Below are 18,708 nucleotides of genomic sequence, written 5' to 3' on the forward strand. Positions count from 1 at the left end.
TGTGGGAAGGTTCTTGGCGGCATGAGAACTTCCTGTTCCTGAATAATTAGATAATCTGACAATCACGACATCTCAGTACATCACAAAGGCATTTGGTTAATGACTTATTATAAGGTTTTTTGGACGATGTCATACAACATTTGCGTTCATACATAGTTATTTTCAACTTTATGTGCCTGTAAGTATGGTTATGCCAATATTATGTTTTATCATACCGCCTAACTCGTGTCATTTCGTCACGCCACTCATGTTAATATTTGACTGATAGTGGAAGGGGAGGTTGATATACTCGCTTGTTTTGCGGGTAAAATAATGTTTGAGAAGGTATTTTTCATTTATTATTTAAAGTGGTCTTCAATTAAATTTATGTATGTTATGCGCTCTTTGGAATTTAAATATTGTTCTAAGGATGTTTCGTATTTCTGTTTAAAGTTTAACAAATTCGTGAGATCTTGCTCAAATATGAATAAATTTGCTAAAGTAGACTTTACAAATTACAAACTTGCAAAATTTAACATACATGTGAGGTAGGTTTATCAACACAATCTTCTCAAAATGCTTATTCGAACTATCACGTAGTGTGTTATCGCATTCTGAGCACACATCTCTCTTCGTATTGATAATAACTATTTCTTTTGACGCCTTATCTATTTTGATCAAGCTCTGCACACCAACGTAGACTATAGTTGACAAGGTACTCTTTCAACTCCTTAACGTGAAACGTAGGTGTATGTAATTTCTTAAAGTGATAATACATGGGTCTATTAACTGTAAAGAATACAAATGCAACGAATGGTCCAGCAACGTTTCAATACTTGGAAAAACAATTAGAGGTTTTGGTGAACTGCAAGTTATGGCACGTCATTTGGCAGACTACAAAAGTTTGTCTCACTAGCTAGTATTGCTTGTTGATCACAAGCCATCAGAGTGACCCAAACTAGGAACGTTGTTGATAGGTATATGCTTAAAGTTTATGTTTACACACCTTGGCAGAAACTCGCAAATTTGTTAAAGCTAGCTTGTTCAAGCTTGGTATAATGCTTTCTGATATATTCAACTTTTCTGCTTTCGAAACTAAGCTTCTGATTCCTAAATCATTGTAAATTTTCTCATGTTTTGGTTTTTATTACAACCATATGCAAGTTTGTCTCACTCACTTTGTTTTTGAGGCAATGGTATGTTCAGATGTTACTTATTATCCCTTTCATCGCTGTCTGCGTGATAATTCATGTTAGCATAGCTAATGATGTTATATATTACTACTGTTTTAAATTTTATTCACATTTAAAATTTGTATGTTGTGTAATGACCTTCTGTTGCAAAATAGGAAATATGATCTTGGGCACTACTGTCTTTTTTCAGAAAGGCTCTGTTATCTTTCCTGTGTATTTCTCATCACACCCTGCGGTCGCTCACTGCGTTTACAGATGAGTTGATAGATTTTAGTTGTGACACAATGAGTCATTGTATTCTCTGGGATGTGTGAAATTTCATAACAAGCCTTTAATACTTTGTAAGTGTGGCTGGCTATGCGTTTTAACATTTTCAGTGATTCACGTTGCATGATGATACATTTTCGCTAGTTCAAAACTTCAGCAAGTACCTCCAACCTTGTCTATCTGCTATTTCAGTAGCCATCAATGATTTTAGCAGTTTGAATACTTGAGAGATTTCACTTCGAGAGTTTTATTACTTTGAGAGCTCCATGTTAATACCGTTTTGGATATTGTCAAAGTTGGAATAGTTGAAAGTTGGTCAGGTTGGATATTCTGCTTTCTCATCATGATTAGAACAGTTTGTTAGGGAGCTTCATTTAGTCAATAATAGACACACACCGCCATGGAACAACCAAGCATTTTTCTGGTCAGCAATTTTAGCTTTTGCGAGTTATGGGGAAGTTATAGCAGCTCAACAAGAATATTTAGCTGGAACTTCATCTACATACAGTCAAACATGGATAACTCGCCCTCGGATAGCTCGAACACATGGTTAACTTGAACAGTTTTTTGCCCAACGGCTACTGAGATGGTTGTTATCGCTTTAGAATATCACTTTATTCCAAGCCATAGAGATAAACCTCATCTTTTAGTAGTTCATAGGTATTGTTATTACCATTATCTGCAAAATATTTTTGTCGACGACTTTTTTAAAGGTTTGGTGAAATATGATTTTTACCAAACATCCGCTTAGTGATGGTCCTTTGAAGGCAAGTGAAAGCGAGGTAACCTTCGCATAAACTTTTAAAAAATCGGCAAAATTGATCTGGTTAAAACGCTCAAAAGAAAAAGATGTCTTTTCTCCTGAGCATTTCAACAGCTATCAAGTTTTGCCAATTTTAATCTGAACACATCCTGGCAGTGACATCACATAAAACAACAAACAAATGCCAAGTGATAGAAAAATCTCTATACTTTCTAATAAAAATTTTTTAAACTTTACACTAGCATTTAATTTGAAACAAGCCATTCATGCTTTTGGTTTATATATAGTTTGTATATATACATGTATCTACTAATAAAAACATTGACTTGTAACAGTGATCTCATAACTTGGATGCTCTGATAACTCATACACTTTTGCTCGATCCCGTGAAGTTTGAATTATCCATGCTTGACTGTATATAAATCTAAGAGTTTGCTGGTCATATATCTAGGTATAGTGCACTGAAATTGAACGCGGAAACATCGGTTTTGCAAACAGGTGTGCTAACCATTACGCCACATGGCCACCTTGCCATACTATGGAATACTTGTTTGTTTACTGCTATGTCATTTGAAGGCCATAATTGCATGAGAGATTTGATGCGTAATAATTATATATACAATTATTCCAAGCCATGGCAAGCTGGATGCTTGGCTTAGTAGTAATAATTCCTTTGCGCTGGAATCTTTTTTGTAACGTCTAGATGAAAGGGCGACCATGGCTCTTATTATAGTAAAGATTTAGACTAGCTTAAGTTACTAAAATTCCTTGCGCAAAGAGACTTAGCCAGTAGCAACTACATCACCTGCCACTGTTCACAAGCTATTTTTAATTGTGAACGAATGTGTAGCGTAAGAAGTAAGAAATGTTTTTTAACAAACTGTTTTAGCTATGCTTCGAGCTTTCAAATATTTTAATTCTGCATTGGCCGGGCACACACAGAAATAAACAAACACTCTTCATACAAAAGTTAGAATGGTAAATGTTGTGTAGGTTGATTAAAAATAAATTTTCTGCGCAAAAAGATTTTTTATTACTTGAGCAACGCCAGGTATTCATCTAGTCCAGCATAAAATTTCCATGTAGGGTGAAGGTGAATCACCATTTGAGAGCCTGTCAGGTGGTTGAATTTTTTGTATGACACAGACTTTGAAGCAAGCTTCTATTGATGCTTATTTTAAGCAGTAACGCAGCTTCATCACTTCTCTTATCATATAATCACAGTGACTCCATATTCTAAGATCTGACAATATTCTTAGTTTCACGCAGTCCTGTCATTTCAGCTCGAAGGCGCCACCGTTGCGGATCTGCATGTAGAAAGGAAAGATACAGTCAAGATCTCATTTGGACTATCTGTGTAGATCCGCAGTCATGTCACAACCCAAGAAAGTAGTAAGTCTATCTTTAAGAGTTGAAAAAGAACTCCCATTAGTAGCTAAAAGAATGACTCCGCACTTGATGTCAACAATGACATCTTGTCAACAATGACATCAACTTGTGACTCCGCACAATTCTTAATGTCAACAATTTTAATCGGACATAATGCGATTTTTAGTAACGTAAACAACTTCTAGCTTCCACATCATACTGCTCTTTCACTCATATTTACTATAACTGTATTTGTCTTTGTCATTTCACTCTTGAGAGCGTGCTTTTGTACAAGTGAAAGGAAAGATATGCTTGTGTGTATTGCATTTAAATGTGCCGTGTAACAAGTCGAGGAACCAGCTTAAATATTTTTAGGCCTGTGTTGATGTACTGTTGCGTTATGTTGCTTAAATATTACAAGTGTGCGCCTTTGCTTGTACCTACCACAATTCTAATGTAAACTGCCACAAATTGTATGGTTTAGAGGTCAATTGTGTGACTTGGAGGTCAATTGTGTGGCTTGTAGTGCCTATGCAGGAGGTTGGCTCAGTCCATTTTTTATGCTTACTTTTTTATAACTAACAGCTTTCATTAACAATGAAATGTTTCTTATTTTAAACTATCAAAACTTGTTGAAATTGTGTTTCGTTATGTAAATCATGTAAGACTGTCATATACTCAATGGTCTTAGGTCAAATTGTTCCACAAGAACCAATACTTGCTTCTAATTATTTGCTGTCGACTAACTATTTATCGAATCATTTTGTTCTGCTCGCAATGGACCATGTTCTTTGAATCCAACCAATTGTTCTTCATGTCTTCCAGATATTGTACACTTTTCAAAGCAAAACATCTTTTTGTCACTTTTTCATCATGCAAATTGTGCTCTGAAATTTTAAGGTTGAAGTTTTTCTTTATTTATTATATATTATTATTTAAAATATTTTTCTAGACAAGCCTTTTCATGAATTTTTGATCAGTGTCATCTTAGAAATACTAGCTTGCTCAATGGCTCTAGTCTGTATAATTAGTGTGGTAAATGCAATGAGTAACTTCTCCACTTACTAATAATAATGGAATGCAGCTGTCAGTTCATTAGGAATGTGTGCCAAGTAGTTTATTTTTAATTGTCCAATTTCCTAGTAGCAGCAAAACGTTTTTAGTGTCCACATTTTCATCATACCTAGTAATGTTTGCGCAGCGCTCTAATATAGCTGAGAACAGGAAAAAGGAACACACCCATTAGTCATATTTAACACACCCAACCAATTGAGTAATAGGTTACAGTTGTTCAACTTCCTTATTTCAACCTTTTGTAGCGGGCATAAAGCTATTTGAAAGAGAAAGGTTTTTTAGAAAATAAGTTCTGTGAATGACTATGAAAGTTCTCATTTTAGATTTTAGCTTGCGGTGTACGATGGTGTCAGAGTTCTCAGTGATCATCATGTTTATTCACATCCCACTCCTAATACTTGTACTGTTCTGTAGCAGGGTCCATGGCAGCCTGGTACGGAGGTCATGGCTCTTTATAACTTTGATCCGAATTCACCCGAAGATCTTCCATTCAGACGACGTGATATATTAATCATAGTAAAGGCGACAAGGGTACGTACTCTGATCATTGGTCAGTCTGTAGATTATCTCTTACGGTTAGGAGTTTCATCAGTCATATAGTATCACTTGATGTAATCACATCATTGTGACAATGTAGCTCAAAGTTAACATATTCCTTTCAGATATGCTAAATTGCTCTTATCTGTCACCATGTTGCGGCAAGGGATGCTTTTTTATTATAGAATATTATCACTGTAAAATCTGAAATCTGCACACATTACAAGTTGCTATTAGTTATTGAGTCTTCTTTATAACGCCTATTTTTCCAAAGATAAACATCGTAGAACGGTCACATACAATGTATTTAGTGTTTTGTGTACCTCCATGTACACACAATGGTATGAAGTGACAATAGATTTACAAATGACCATCGCTGTGCCTACATTAAAAGTTATTTTGATAAACCATTTCATAACGTCCAAACAGCCTTGGGAATCTTTAATTGACTCGCTTTACCTAGATTTGATAAAACGTGTGTGTTAACAGCATGGTAACTTTTGATCAAGCGTCAAGGCGTTTTGCATTCACATGTACAGGGAAGAATAACTCTTGTACATAAATACTCAGCCATGTTTGATAAACGTTCTTTTGTTTTCCTCGTATATAATACTATCTAAACTTTTGGCAAATGCTTGTCGTGTGAAGTACTTTCCATGCGAAATATTCAGAAACTTTACCATTTTCTAAGTAAATGAATAAAAGATAACAGAGATTAATGTGCTAAAATACTAAAAAAAAACTTAAATTGGTAGGTTACGCTATAGTTAATGACTTACAGTGCATGCATATCACTCGGCCTACGGCTGAACTTACAGTGTCAGGCCGTCACTTGTGTTCTTATGTTTGTAAAGTACGGTGAAAAAAACCTGTTTTTGCTGATTAATGCTTTATGAATTTAGTCTTTTTCATTACTTTTAGGTTTTTATATTTTATTAGTTTTTTATGTTTTAGCGTCAGATGTAATTACTTGATGTATTTATCATTGCTTTTTGAGCTCTGCAACCAATTGTGCAAAATACTATGTGTTTTTATGAGCTAGCTTGCTTCAACATATATGATGATTTCAACACACAAAGCAACTATTGAAAAGAATTAACTTTGTTGAGGTTTGACTGCGCTATACTGTGTGCCTGCTCATATGTCCCAACAAATATTGTCCATCCAATGGAAACACTGCTAAGCTACATTTCTCACAAAGTTGTTTGCATTGCCTAATCTTGGCAGTGGTATCTTTAACCATCTCCAATTCCTATGGGTTGCCTGGGTAGATTTAGTTCCTGATTCAACTTTCAGACTATCAACTTGCTCAGTTTTCTCTTCTCCCATTGGTTAACTTATGAAGCCATACGATCCTAACAGACCACCAACAGTGTTCTTGTCTGGCCTCTGACCTGGCCTTCATTGTGTATGAGTCATAGGTGGTGTTGTCATACTTGACAGTTCAGCTTTTGCTGAGTGATTAGTACTTCTCAACCTGGTGGACTTGCTGCACGATTTGTGACAAGGCCAATTATTGTTATCTTGTTACTTGTAAAACGAGAGATTATAAAAGTTAATTTGAACGTTAAGAGTAGTAAGTAAACAAGCCTGCTCAAGGGCTTTGCGCTACTTCTCATCCTAACAGTACATTGAGGACATGGTAAATTTCTCTCCTTGTTTATATCAGGTTGAACATGCTAATTATGTTCTCAAAGATGTTTTTAATTTTTACATTTGTTACGGTTTCCTTTGTATTTTCTATTTTTCTGAGAAAGGGAAGATTCTTCATATGTCGATGGCAAGGTCATATCGATGACATATGGCAGACCAGCAATGTCACCCTTGAATGTTGTTTTGCATTTTTTAAGGTTGTACAAGTTGTGGTGTGGTAGGTGCTGTAGTGCGATAGTGTTCACCGTTAGATTACACTTCATTTTTCATTTATTCACGTATTCCCTTTTTGGTTTTCTTTTATGATGCCCATTACAGCCTGGTGCTTAGAGCTTCGTGATATGGCTATATAGTTGTTTGGTAGTGACTTCAAATTAGATGATTTAAAAATTGCTATTTAAAGAGAGATATCGCTAATCATATAAACGATATAATCGTGTAATGGCGATTTATCTCATACTTGACGATTTTTTGAGTGAGTGATACTGGAACTAAACTACATAGGCCTTTTAGTTTTATAATAAGCTCATTTCATGGCCCTCCCAGCACACCGGCATTCATTAAATAAATGTTCCTAATTATCACAAACACAAAACAGTTTTTTTGAAGTTAAAATATACAAATATTAATAAAAATTTACAAGTGTTTTTGCATAATAATAATATTGCATAATATCGTGAATCGTCTATTCATAGACGATATATGGCGATTCGACATATTAAATACGCAATATCGAGTCGGATCGTCTAGTGATTTTTGTGAAATCATGAAGCTATACTGGCGACACATTACACGCAGTAAATGCATAAAACAAAAGACTGTACCAAGAGCAAGAATACGGTAACAAAAAATTGCAAAATGACTCCCAGTTGTGGCATTTGTGCAAATGCCAAAAAAACAAGTGTCTAAAATAGTTGTTTTTACCAAAGCCTTGCGGGTAACACGGAATAAGTTAGATTATTAAAAGAACTTAGCATCTCAGGTGAACACGCCTTCACCCATCCTCTTTCACCTAACATATTAGCTTCCAACTTTGTTCCAGTAATGCAACTACTCTCATTGGTCATTCAGGTAAATCTCTTTGTAGGATCCGAATTGGTACATAGCAAAGAAAGTAGACGGGAAGGAGGGCATGATACCCGCAAACTACGTGCGGGAACGAGCAGAAGTCAAACTGAACACTATGCCGTAAGTAGCTATAGGTTAGTTAAGGAGCTCATGCTGAAAAATCACCGACTGACTGGAACATTGTATCGAGTGTACACAGGATTGCTGTGTGTACGAGCCATGCACTCCGTAGTGGCCAGTGTTCGATTTCAAAATGAATAGGTGAGATTGAGTACTTTGGGGAATATATAAAACAACAAGCTCTATCGACTCTGTGTACAACTTTTTACACATTCACTAAATTTTCAATGATTTCAGGGTCAAGTGCGTCGCTCGAAATGCTCGTTCTCCAAAGCATCGGCGGTGTATAGAAAGATTGTCTTTTGGCCTCTGTGACATTCAAAGTATATGTTTCATTCGCCGAATAGACTATGTTCGTTGGATATGGTTGGCTATTAAACGAGAGTTTTAGACTTGTCAGGTTTCACCTGATAAGATAGCATTTATAAACTCTGTTTACATATTGCCTCGGGGAGGCCCTAATACTTCTGCATAATCTACAATACAGTTTTATCAACTGAAGTCTGACATTAGCTACCCATTTCCATTCCCAGTTTGTATAGCGCTGGTTATTAGTGCACAGTCTGGTTTGTCCATACTTAGAACTAACACTGCCCTACTTCCGCTTTGCCAGTCATGTAAGCTGGCTTTCAAGGCCATGATTAGGCTGCCAAACAAACCCTTACTATAGTTAGGGTCAGTGAAATGAGTGTATGCCTTTCATTCATTCACTCACTCCAATTAGGTTAGTATTACGCTTTGAACCTCCCTTTGAGGAGTATGTTCAGTCACGCTCCCGTGTCCATATTTGGCTACCTTGCGACACTTGCGCATGACTCATCATGCATTCTTTTCCTATGATATAGAATGCTGTCTGTGGAAATTTGAAATGTTAGTATAGTGATTAGGGCAGTGCATCTGGTGTAAGAGGAACTGATGTGGTTGCTGTGATGAAATTATATAAATTCTTTTCATGACCTTGTTGCTCCTTGGCCCTCTCAGTGCTGCTGCTGCTATGTTCTCTATTCCAGCAATTCTCGGTCTGTCCACATCCAACCAGCATATACGATTTTATCTACACAATGTTAGTTAATCATGAGTATATCTGGTAGTTGTAAGAACACTACCTATTCTCATAAGCAGATTATAGGCACAGCCATATCTTGACACGCGAGCTTAATGCGCTCCGGTGTAGAGCTTGTATGTGAATTCTCTCTTATCCCAAAGCAGTGTTTTCTATATAAAATAGCTAAATACAAATTATTCTTTTATTTTTTGAATGAAAAGACTACCTAAAACAGCATCTAATGATGGAAAATGTTTTTTTACATTGTTTTAATGCGCTACCTATGCTCACAAAGTAACAAATACTTATCTAGTGGTTATGATCTGTAATAAACTTTAACATTACTATGTACAGTACTGATGGAGTTGCCTCACTTTCATTATTACTTTTAGCTGGCCTTTTAAAACTTTTTCAAACTGATCAAACAAGGAAAACCGAGCGATGCTATTCATGAAAGTGGCCTCTTGTATGCTTGGCCGCTTACTGTTAACACCCAGAACTGGCTCGTATCAAGGTCTCAAGGCAAAACCTTGCTCAAAATTTTTGCTCGTGTTTAAAATTTCTGTTATGTTGGAGCACTACTTGTATGTTCAGTTATGATTGTGCTTATTTTATAAAAAATAAAGTGCTTTCGATATGAAATTTTACAAATTAATTTTAGTGCACTTTTAGACAGTTTCAATACTACTATCATGTTACTGTAAATAAACAATGCCTGGCACATCCCAGTAACGTAACAACTGTACATTTGTTATGTTCTGTGTAAACAAATGAAAACACTCAAACTTTCTGCAGATGGTTCCATGGGAAGATGAAGAGGGAGGAAGCGGAAGATATCCTCAAACCCAGACAGACCGGCCTGTTTCTCGTACGAGAGAGCAATAACTTCCCCGGTGACTATACCCTCTGCGTGGTCTCGGAGGAAAACACTGTCGAACATTACCATATATTATATGAGAATAACAAGCTTACACTTGATAACGAAGTTTACTTTGAGAATCTTATCCCCCTTGTCGAGGTATGGGCAGCTAAGAGCGTTCTCTGCACTTTTTAGCAGCTTTCTCAGGCTTATCTCATGTATGAGCGAGCGTCACCATGGTTGCTTCTGTTTAGCAATCTGGCTATCAAGTGTTTGGTTATGGAATCTGGTCTAACTTTGATAAGCACTGTAAATAATGACTTTCCTCCAGAGGGTTTATTACAGCAAGCGGGTTAGTAATAGCTTTTTGTTGTGTTAAAAAGATTTAGCTTTGCCTCCCTCTGTTTGCGCATATTGCTATAGCATTTGCAAATTCTGCCTACACAATACTACATGTAAACGTATACAGTCAAACTTCCGCTTTTCATCACCTCAACACACTAATTCTTTTATATTTGACGAAAAATATCAGCAAAAATTTGTCTTGACCTACAAACTAATTACAAACATGATGTCCAAATATGTTACTCTGTACATATATATTTATATGTACAGAGTAACATATAGATATATATGTTACTCCGTACACCGTGTTGTCATAATGTTATAGCCCATTGTCACCAGAAATTTATCTCGTCGCTTCCCTTGCTCTGATTTTCCATTATATCATAGTGCAACATTTACTAAAGTTTCACACGCCAATATGACATCATTCGTTTTCATGCAGTTAATTTTCATAATTCTTTTTTAGATATATCATTATCGTAATGCATGAAAATATCTCATCTTTCTGACAAGTATTGTTTATCTGAGTAAAAATTAAATTTTAATTAAATGAAAGATTAAAAATTTTCTCAAGTATCTGTGATTCTTTTTGAATCTATCTGTTTGTCCTACGGCTATCGTTTGCTCCAGAAAAAATTTACGCGTCAAAAGTTTATGCTTGTTTATTCATAGAAATATTCTTTTGTCTAGTCGGGACACCCCTGTTTGTTCCAGCACTACCTAAATGATGCCGATGGGCTCTGCTGCAAGCTAGAGACTCCGCTACCAAAAAAAGGTGGAGCTTTAGAAGGTTTCGTCGACTGGAAACAATTTGAGGACAGCGGTTGGGTTCTACAGAAAAAAGATCTGCAAAAAGAAGAAATCATTGGTCAGGGAGAATTCGGCGGTAAGTCTGTGATATCTTAATTCAGGTGCGGGTCCTTGCGGGTGTTATAGCCTGCTATGTGGGGTCCTTTGATATCCTTAAAACCATTCTGATCAAGAAGCATGAGTTTTGTATGATGGCGATCCAGCCGTAGATAACTCCAAGGTGAATATTGTAGGCGCAGCCTTTCAAACTACCAGATATTGCCTGTTGCTCATTGCTTTCTGCTCTTTAGTAAAACCAGTTGCTCATACTTCTCTCGATATATCATTGCTCATACTTTGAAATCTCTAAGTTGCCACTTGAACTTTTAAGATATGCCCAAAATAACACAGTGATTTAAGAATGTCATTTGAGTATCAGGTCTAGTAAAAATTCAATGTCGAGGTCAAGGAGTGCAAGTTTTTACTGCTATTGATCTTGATTCAGTCAAGACGCTTGGAAACTTCAGTGCAACAATCTCGATATAATCGAATAACTACAATATTCACATTTCTGGTATATGCCCAATCGCATGAAAAGATAACTCTTGCATAATCTACTCTCTCTCTCACTCCATTAGGCTTGCCATAGAAATCTCCCTGATGTTTAAAAATTTTGTCCAGCAAACAAGAATTGAATGCTAATCCTCTGGGAGATGACGTTAAAACGATGTCCATTCGGTTCAACCATGTCATGTCAACCTTCATTACCGGAAACCTTGACAGTCGTTTTAAGTAAAAGTAAATTTTGATTTGTCTCATTGACTCGCATTTAAATACCTTCTGGGTACGTTTGTTGTGATTTTTTGGTTGAAAAATTCGATATATCAAAGAATCTTCCACCAACTATTAGTGTTAGTATTCGGTTGTCGTTAACCGCTTTTTGCATAAACTAAATGTGGAAATATACAATAGGCTATTGATTTTGGCAACTATGAATTCTGAACTACGACCCCAAAGAGTTGGGAACAGCAAACTCGGGACCTGCCCCCCTCTCCCTCAGAAAAAGTTAGAATGCACGAAATTAAACGAATAAGCTCATCTCTATGAATAAATTCCGCAGGTTGTTAAAAATAGTTGCTTTTTAACTCTGTGAACTAGAACAGAACTCCTTCTCAGAATCAGCCTCTCAAACACCCACTTGCGGTCTATCTAATTTGCAATGAAAAAATCCTGGGAATCACCAGTCTTACTGCTGGGGTCTAAAGATACAACCTTTTTCATTAATCGTAAGCATTTTTCATGTTTAGGTTCATTAGATGATTTTGAGGGTTGCAGGTGTTTAAGATAAGCATGATAAGGGTGTGCATGATAAGGGGTGTCCCATACACCTTTTTACATAACAAAAGGTGACAGCAAAACAGCGAAATGCGATGACTTCTATCGCAATGATGCTCGCTGTGGGATCTCAATGGGCAGAGTGTGAGAGAGATTTATGTATTTTTTAAACTTATTACATTGATACTTCGACTTACGAGCGTAATACGTTCCGAGACTGAGCTCGTATGTCAATTTACTCGCATGTTGGTGCAATTTATTTATATATAGAACAATTAAATATATATTGATTGGTTTCCATACTCTAAAAAATGCAAATAAAACACTCAAAACAAGATATTGTAACAGAAAGAACATGTTGGTTATTGTCCTAACTTACCATAAGCTTTTAAAAAGCAACAAGTAAAAAATAATGCAAGGAAATGTGATTAATTAAAATGTAAAATTAAATACATACAATAGCAGCTAACGCTAGCATTTGTCAGAGAGGGAGATATCCTAAGGAGTTATAGAGAGTTATCCTTCATTACAACAGTTGATTTTGACAAATTTGGATTTTATCAAAGTCTTAAAAGACAAACTTAGAAGCAAACCTAAAAGCAAACTTTCATTTTTACTTAACGTAATTAAAATTTCTTCGGCGTTCATACGGTAGTTTGAAGTTTCTCGCTGGTTAGCTAATTTTTCCTTTGTTTCGCTTTCACGACTAGTTAGCCGTTTTGAGATAAACCTATCTAAGGACGTTTGCCTTTGTCGCCCTTTTAACATGTTGCGAATAGGACGAACACAGGTGTCGTCACAAACGGTTAATGTACGACCACTAGCCAACTTGTCCGAATGTTTATAGTTTTGATAGATAGCACCGGCCTTTTCACATAGCATCGTTCAGTTACGCTGTCACCGGCCAATTGTTGATCTTATATCCAATGCCTGAGCAGTCTCTCCATCAGCGGTCGTGAAAATCGCTACGCCGTTTAGAAACTATGGTTAGTCCTTTTGCGAACTAAATAAATGCCCAGAATATAATCCTTCTATTTGATAATTGTGAATGTATTTCTGTCATATTGCTGAGCTAGCTCAATCACGCATACACACTTCGCACATTTTTCAATAATTTTCTGTTTAATAATTGTTATCATTTGCTTTTTCTTTGCATTTCATCTTTCATTTTACTGGCAAACTTTCGGTCTACGCACAGTACTTTTAATTCACATAATTCTGCACTGAAAATCGCGCTCAAAAAACATGATACTAAAGTATAACCTGAGCAGTTGAAAAATACAGAGTGATGCTGTTCTCATAAAACACCTCTCATAAACACTTGGCAACTGACTCACGTGCTCGTATCTCAAACATGGCTTGTATGTTAGTGCTAGAACTTGCTCAAAAGCTGGCTCGTATCTCAAGTTTCTCGTACGTTGGAGCACTCGTAAGTTGAAGTATTACTGTACTGCTAATCTTCTACTTTTTTATTGAATATTTTTATCCTGCGAAATACTGAAGCTGCAAATGCAGAGCTGCGAAGTAGCAATGGGTTAACTTGATCGTGATTACGATTGCAGATGTCTACAAAGGGGTGTATAGAGGAACCCCTGTGGCCATAAAATCATTAAAGGAAATGACCAGAGCAGCGCAAACCTTTTTAAGAGAAGCTCAGCTCATGACGTAAGTATTTTCATTGAATTGTTTCCGAGCTGCCTTATTGGTTTAGTTTATGGAGGTTAGGACACCATTTTGATTCTCGCCCAAATATTCATAACTATCATTAAATGATGTTCATTCTTGTTTCTCTGTAAGCATCGTCAGAGTTGCCTACCAAGTAAACACTCATACTTATTTTAAAGAATGCTGAAAAAGGCATCACTACAATAATGGAAATAAAAGATAAAACAATATACCAGGAGTTTTGTCAGAGCAACAGAAATTTTTATGGAAGCACCATTTCTATCACTAAAATATATTTTTAAGAGTGTGATTGGAAACTGTATAAACATGGTATTTTTTAGGTTATTTTATTTTACATGTTTTGCTTATAGTTTTATTTGGAATAAAATGTCGTTTATTCTCTGGTTGTCACTATTCACAGTTTTGGTTTGAAAATTGTTCCATTTGTGGAAATGAACTAGTTTTTTAATTTTTATTGCTGTCGGCACAGTCGTCATTATTGTCACTCAAAAGCAAATCTAACATTTAACTAACTTGTGCAAATTACAAATGTATCTGATATGTCTCACAAATGATAGATATCTTTTCCTTTTTTAACTATTTTATGTCGAAAAACCAATTTTGTGTGAATGTAGTTGTTTTAAAATTCATCACAGTTCTCATTTCTCTATGCTGAAGTTTGTAGGTGTGAAAAGTTCTGGCATGTATTAAATTCCTGCATAGATATGAAACCTTAGAGTAAGACTTCATCTCTGCAGGAATTTCTCTTCTGATTTCTATATGATTCTGGCTGTTGTTTCTTTACCATACCTATAAGTAATCTCCCTCAAAGGTAACAAGTTTAACAACAAATTTCATATGTAAATTTCTATATACATTTATAATATTGATAATTTATTACATCATCAATGGATAATTTATCCTGTAAGGGAACATCTCAATCTGTCTGTTATCCCATGCAAGAACTAACTGTTTTGACTGATCAACCATTAAACTGAGAAAACATTGTGAGCAGGTTGTCTCCCTTGGCTCTCTGAATACATGTTCTGTGTTGTCCCACCACTCTTGCACTGTCATCAGGTAAAGGACTACATTACCTCTGCATGGAAGGTCAACTTAGTGCTTTCCATTCCATGTTAATGACATGTAGACATTTTAATGGAGCCTGAAAACCTACGCCATATATTTGAATTGCTTTTTTTAGTGAGCTTCAGCACCCAAACCTGGTTCTTCTGATGGGTGTCATGAATGATGCGGATAACATTCTTATCATAACAGAATACCTGAGTAAAGGAAATCTAGTGGATTATTTGAGAACCAGAGGTCGTTCCGTCATCACCAAAGTCGATCAAATAAATTTCGCATGGTAATTGTCAGATCCTTGATGACCTTTGTAGTTCGCTATATAGGCAGCCTTATTGTTGACCTAAACGCATTAAAAAATCTCAATTGATACTACTAAAGTATGTTATGAATTGTCCCATACTTGTCAGTTAATGGAATAGTGGTCAGAGTACTGTAGATTAGCGGTATAGTCAAGTGGGGTAAGTGCACCATTGGGGCAAGTGCACCAGCTGTTGATATTTTATCAGCCAATCACTACATAGCTGTCTCTGAGTTGCAGGACTATTACCCATGATCCTCCACAGGAAGCTATAGTCCCTGCATTCTAGATTTCAAATTTTTTGTTAAGTGAGCAACAAAAACGTAAATGCACTATTTAAGTAGTTGACTTTAAATTTAGAGCTGTTCACTGATAATTTTATAACTTTCATTTTAGTGGATATTTGTTTTGGCTAACTATTGAGTGCAACTGGTGTCTGTCTATAGAATACTTTTTTTCTTGTTTTAATCCAAACAAATAACTTTGTATTATTTTAACTGGGGTGGTGCACTTGCCCCTGATAATTTTAGAAACAGGGGCAAGTGCACCTATGTAGTGCACATTAACATTAACCTGTGTGCTCCTTAACATAAACAAGAGCAGGGCAAGTGCACCACCCGCCGGCACACATGTAGTTCCCCATCAAAAGAGACAGTTCAATCTCATTTCAAGTTCTCCCAATCTCTATAGTCTTTCTTGTTATACTTTGGAGTTAGTTTATGTCAAATTTGTGGTTCACTTGAGTAAAACTGGTCACTTGAATTGCAATGGTATATAATGGTATAGAATTGCTAATTTTTAAAATTTTAATGTTCAATATTTCAATTTTAATGATCAATATTTTAGTGGTGCGGTACGAGCTCAAAAAAATTTTTTTTTTCATCTTTATTGAATTTTATATAATTTCAATATCAGCAATTTGATGCATTTGCCTCTGTTTATCAACCAATGCATAACAATGACAAAGAAGGCTAGGTGGTGCACTTACCCCTGTATATGGGGTAAATGCACCACCTAGACAAACATTTTTTAGCGCTTCATATAAAGCAATGATATTTAATTAACAGTCTTTTAGTGCTGATATTCTTGCTCAGAACATTCTGGAGTTTCACAATGACAAATAGTAGACTCAAATATTTAGTTAAAGCAAAGCAGTAAGACTGCGAAATTGAATTACCCTTTTTCGATGGTGTACTTACCCCACTTGACCCTACAGTAGAATAACTGATAGAGTACTACAACTAGCTAGTAGGTTCTATGGAAACGGTTAGTGTGTGCCATGATAAACTAGAATATGGTAACCATTATGGTGCCATAGAATAATTGCTAGGATTGTAGACTAGTTGTTGTGATATTATAGAGTTTCATTGCAAGCACAATAGAACAAATATATTATGGTACGCTAGAATAACCTTAAGATTGCTACAGAACAAATGCAAGGGTACTTCAGAAAATTAGTTTAAATAAATAACGACTCAGGTGTAATTATATCACCTTTCTCTGCCTCGATGCATTCATTGATGGATCCATTGAAGTTTAAAACTCGGCACCTAAATTCTCTGCTCATGTTTTGTTGGTTTAAGTTGCTTACCCTCAATTGTTTTTGTAAAGATGAAGTATTTGTCGATGTCATTTGCCCTAATTATTAAAGTTTAGAGAAATTTTTATCAGACTGAGAAATAGTTTACTATTTGTTGAAATGTCAGACTTATCACTTGTATTGTTGACTGGTTTTGCGGCTTGCAGTGATGTGTGTAAGGGAATGGCATACCTAGAGGAGAAAAAGTTGGTACATCGAGACTTGGCAGCGCGTAATATACTCATACATGAAAATGGTATGGCAAAAGTATCGGATTTTGGACTGGCTAGGCATGCTGATATGTTTCAAGATGGCGGTAAATTTCCAATCAAATGGACAGCACCCGAAGCACTACGCAATAATGTAAGTATTCCTGAATGCATTACTCACTCACAGTGAATCTCACTCATAGTGATGGCCTGGTTGAAATTCATGGTATTGTTGTAGACATTTACAAGTAAGTCAGATGTGTGGAGCTTTGGGGTTCTTCTTTGGGAGCTATACTCATTTGGAAGGAACCCGTATCCTAGGATTGTAAGTATCTCTCTGATTTATTGATGAAAAGTAGTTGGCTAAATCTGGGTGTATGTTTTAATGTAAACTTTTGTCTCTTTATGCCATTGGTGCACTTTGACTGTATGTCTTCAATGGGTTTAACTCAATTTCCTTGCTTTCTAATGCCTTGGGTATCAACAGAAAAAAATGCAGTACATGATGTAGGTGGTAAAGTTGTATTCTCTGCCTCGTAAGGAAAACATTGTTTTGAATGGGACTAGATTAAAACAACTACCGGCAAAGGTATCAAAACTCTGCTGAACCAGCAGATGAACCATAGTCACTCTACAGGTCATTTTTTAACACGTGGTTTAACAATGGAATGTATAAAAATATCTACCATGGAAAATCCATAGAACAAATACAAAATCGTATTTGACATGCCTAGATTAGGGAGAATTTCCAAGATCTCATAAATTAGGATATTATTTGCATGACATAGCTCGATGATCTCATATTGCATATCTGGTAAGTGAAATTTCAACTCGGACATTAGACGAGGGTGACTAAACCGCGAGACCACTGTCCTTACACTATATGTACACCTAACTTCAATTTTGTAGCCTCAGGGTGATGTGATGGCTTTAGTGGAGAAAGGATACCGAATGGAATCGCCTGAAAGCTGTCCTAGAGAGATATTCACCATCATGTCCGATTGCTGGTCGCTAGATGCCAAGGCTCGTCCAGACTTCCGCATTCTATTACCTAAGTTTGAGAAATTGCGTACGACTACTGTATGACAAACGTGATGATATTAAACACTTCTCTCAGGCACCAGCGGTTAGTTAATCCATAGGCATGGCCTGAGGTGCTGCATGTGCACTCCACTTTAGCAACTAAATTATGTCATCGATTCCTCGCTAAAATATTTTTTTCTGTTATTTCTTTAATTCTACATTGCCAGTGGTTAGCATAGTCTAAGATTTTATTCATATTGTGTCCTGCCTAATTCTTACTCAACACAAGCACTCGCTGTTATATTTAGCATCATTTTTGTTTTTTCCATCAGATTGGCAATCTGTATGCTTTAGACAAGCTAGTGGAAATCGTTAGGTTAAGAGCATAATTACGGAATACGTGTCCTAATAACACATCACTGGTCGGCAGCAATTGCCAAGCGTTCCTATTTT

General features: G+C 36.1%; 1 protein-coding gene across 2 annotated transcripts; it reads left to right on the forward strand.

Moving 5' to 3' along the window:
- The first annotated feature begins 4 nt into the window (after nucleotides 1-4).
- On the forward strand, nucleotides 5-18,688 carry LOC137389919 (tyrosine-protein kinase CSK-like). Of its 2 annotated transcripts, none has more exons than XM_068076102.1 (11): nucleotides 5-178; nucleotides 3,486-3,594; nucleotides 5,059-5,175; nucleotides 7,922-8,022; nucleotides 9,863-10,085; nucleotides 10,986-11,157; nucleotides 13,958-14,060; nucleotides 15,265-15,426; nucleotides 17,191-17,386; nucleotides 17,471-17,557; nucleotides 18,142-18,688. In XM_068076102.1, exons 2-11 carry the CDS (start codon nucleotides 3,574-3,576, stop codon nucleotides 18,316-18,318), a joined length of 1,359 nt encoding a protein of 452 aa, XP_067932203.1. In that variant the 5' UTR covers nucleotides 5-178; nucleotides 3,486-3,573; the 3' UTR covers nucleotides 18,319-18,688. The 2 variants fall into 2 exon arrangements, with proteins under 2 accessions (XP_067932203.1, XP_067932204.1); XM_068076103.1 differs by having other exon boundaries at nucleotides 5,062-5,175.
- Nucleotides 18,689-18,708: the final 20 nt, after the last annotated feature.

Source organism: Watersipora subatra, chromosome 3, assembly GCF_963576615.1.
Source record: "Watersipora subatra chromosome 3, tzWatSuba1.1, whole genome shotgun sequence".
Classification (NCBI taxonomy): Eukaryota; Metazoa; Bryozoa; class Gymnolaemata; order Cheilostomatida; family Watersiporidae; genus Watersipora; species Watersipora subatra.

Excerpts from the sequence above, each read along its gene's own strand:
- LOC137389919 (XM_068076102.1), top strand. The coding sequence starts at position 3,574 with ATGTCACAACCCAAGAAAGTA. Across the intron at positions 5,176-7,921 it reads TCATAGTAAAGGCGACAAGG|GATCCGAATTGGTACATAGC; the intron begins GTACGTACTCTG and ends ATCTCTTTGTAG. Across the intron at positions 8,023-9,862 it reads GTCAAACTGAACACTATGCC|ATGGTTCCATGGGAAGATGA; the intron begins GTAAGTAGCTAT and ends AACTTTCTGCAG.